Source organism: Argiope bruennichi, chromosome 6 (assembly GCF_947563725.1).
Source record: "Argiope bruennichi chromosome 6, qqArgBrue1.1, whole genome shotgun sequence".
In the NCBI taxonomy this organism is placed as follows: domain Eukaryota; kingdom Metazoa; phylum Arthropoda; class Arachnida; order Araneae; family Araneidae; genus Argiope; species Argiope bruennichi.
The window spans coordinates 62,968,905-62,971,449 of record NC_079156.1 but is presented as its reverse complement, the minus strand read 5'-3'; the positions used below and the strand labels follow the sequence as shown (position 1 = coordinate 62,971,449).

Genomic DNA, 2,545 nt, shown 5'->3' with positions numbered 1-2,545 from the left:
TTGCATGAGTTCGATAATGCACGTCTAAATTTCCTTTCTGAAAAAATCTTTTACCACACCTATCACATGAATATGGCTTTATGTTTGTATGAATTCGATAATGAATATTCAAATTCGATTTATGAGTAAATTCTTTGCCGCACTTATCGCAAGTATACGGCTTTTCATTTGTATGAATTCGATAATGAACAGTTAAGTGTGATTTCTGAGTGAATTGTATGACTTCTATAATGATTATTTAAATTTGATTTCTAAACAAATTCTTTGCCACATACATCACATGAGTACGGTTTATCATTTATATGAATTCGATAATGCATATCTAAGTGAATTTTCTGAGAAAAATTTTTATTGCATACATCACAAGAATGTAAATTCTCTCCTGTATGAATTCAATGTTGATTATTTAATGTCGATCTGTGAGTAAATGTTCTGTTGCAAATATCACAAGAATACGGTTTGTCATGTGTGTGAGTTCTATAGTGGATATTGAAATTTGATTTATTACTAAATTTTTTCCCACATATTTCACAAGAATATGGTTTTTCATTAGTATGAGTTCGATGATGATTTTCTAAATGAATCTTCTGAGAGAATTCTTTGCTGCATACATCACAAGAATAGGGTTTTTCATTAGTATGAGTTCGATGATGATTTTCTAAATGAATCTTCTGAGAGAATTCTTTGCTGCATACATCACAAGAATAGGGTTTTTCATTAGTATGAGTTCGATGATGATTTTCTAAATGAATCTTCTGAGAGAATTCTTTGCTGCATACATCACAAGAATAGGGTTTTTCATTAGTATGAGTTCGATGATGATTTTCTAAATGAATCTTCTGAGAGAATTCTTTGCTGCATACATCACAAGAATAGGGTTTTTCATTAGTATGAGTTCGATGATGATTTTCTAAATGAATCTTCTGAGAGAATTCTTTGCTGCATACATCACAAGAATAGGGTTTTTCATTAGTATGAGTTCGATGATGATTTTCTAAATGAATCTTCTGAGAGAATTCTTTGCTGCATACATCACAAGAATAGGTTTTTTCATTAGTATGAGTTCGATGATGATTTTCTAAATGAATCTTCTGAGAGAATTCTTTGCTGCATACATCACAAGAATAGGGTTTTTCATTAGTATGAGTTCGATGATGATTTTCTAAATGAATCTTCTGAGAGAATTCTTTGCTGCATACATCACAAGAATAGGGTTTTTCATTAGTATGAGTTCGATGATGATTTTCTAAAGGAATCTTCTGAGAGAATTCTTTGCTGCATACATCACAAGAATAGGGTTTTTCATTTGTATGAATTCTATTTTCTAGGGATTCTAGGGATTTTCATTTGTATGAATTGTCAAAATTACCTTTTTGTGAAAATTCGTTGTCACACACATCACACGAATATGGTTTTTCATTGGTATGTGTTCTGTAATGAACATTTAAATTAGATTTGTAAGTGAATTTTTTGCTACATACCTCACAAGAATGAGGCTTTTCATTTTTAAATGTTTGATGATTATGATTTAAATTACTTTCATATGAAAAACCTTTACTGCATATAGCAGTAGAATCAGATTTCTCATTTGTATGACAGTATCGATTTGACAAGTATGTTTCAGAAAACTCCTTACCAACGCTATCGCATTTGAAAGATATCTTATATGTGGCAGTTGTAATTTCTACATTTTTACTCGTATCGATTTCTTTCGTCCAACGATCACTGACCAACTGTGCATCATTCGTCTTTAGATATATCTCCATCCTGTATTGTTTTCTTTACATCAAAAACTATTTGATGTTTAAATTCTTACTAATATTTTCAAAGTATTATCATAATGCTATTAATATGAAGCAACAGCCTTTTTTCTACTGCTTCTTGGCATTCTCAGAAATTATCTGCTAAAAATAATAATGAATTATTAATTCTCTTTAAATTAATAAATTAATGGTAATAAATAATGTTGAAATGATGTTAATTATTTTGTGCTAATGATTATCAGTTCATACATATCAAGGCATTCTGATTTCGAATTTTCATAAATAATTTTTTGAACAAAATCTTTGCAGAATAATCAATTTTTAAACAAGAGCGATCTGGTAGAACAAGAACCTGATAGTAATAAAATAAAAAATCTCTGAAGAAATTAGTAAATATAGATACGAAAAGAAAAAAATATAAAAGAAAATAACCTTCTTACAAAATCAGTTCATTTTTCTAACAAATTAAACTAAACGTTCTTGTATTTCTCAGCATCGCTGGCAACAAAAATATCAAGAAAAATTCAAAATCAACCAACACAAATTCTAAGAAAACCTTTGAAATTAATATATTACAATGAATAATTGTCAGAAAATGACAGCAAACGATTTTTAAAAGAATAATTTATGCAAATATCCATCTATTAAAAAGAGAAAAAGAAACTTCTAAATTTATTTTTTTAAGTAGTTCTAAAATGTTCTTATTATTAATCAAAATAATTTTATTTTAATGAAAATAAATTATTTTTTATCATTTGCTATTTTTTTTATTTCTAATTTCT

At 28.0% G+C, this 2,545-nt stretch overlaps 1 protein-coding gene across 1 annotated transcript; it reads right to left on the bottom strand.

The window, feature by feature from the left end:
* Positions 1 to 392: 392 nt before the first annotated feature.
* On the bottom strand, positions 393 to 1,766 carry LOC129971759 (zinc finger protein 782-like). The gene is made up of 2 exons (XM_056085735.1): positions 1,637 to 1,766; positions 393 to 1,333 (listed from the first exon to the last, which is right to left on the bottom strand). The coding sequence occupies exons 1-2, from the start codon at positions 1,764 to 1,766 to the stop codon at positions 393 to 395; spliced, it is 1,071 nt and encodes a 356-aa protein (XP_055941710.1).
* Positions 1,767 to 2,545: the final 779 nt, after the last annotated feature.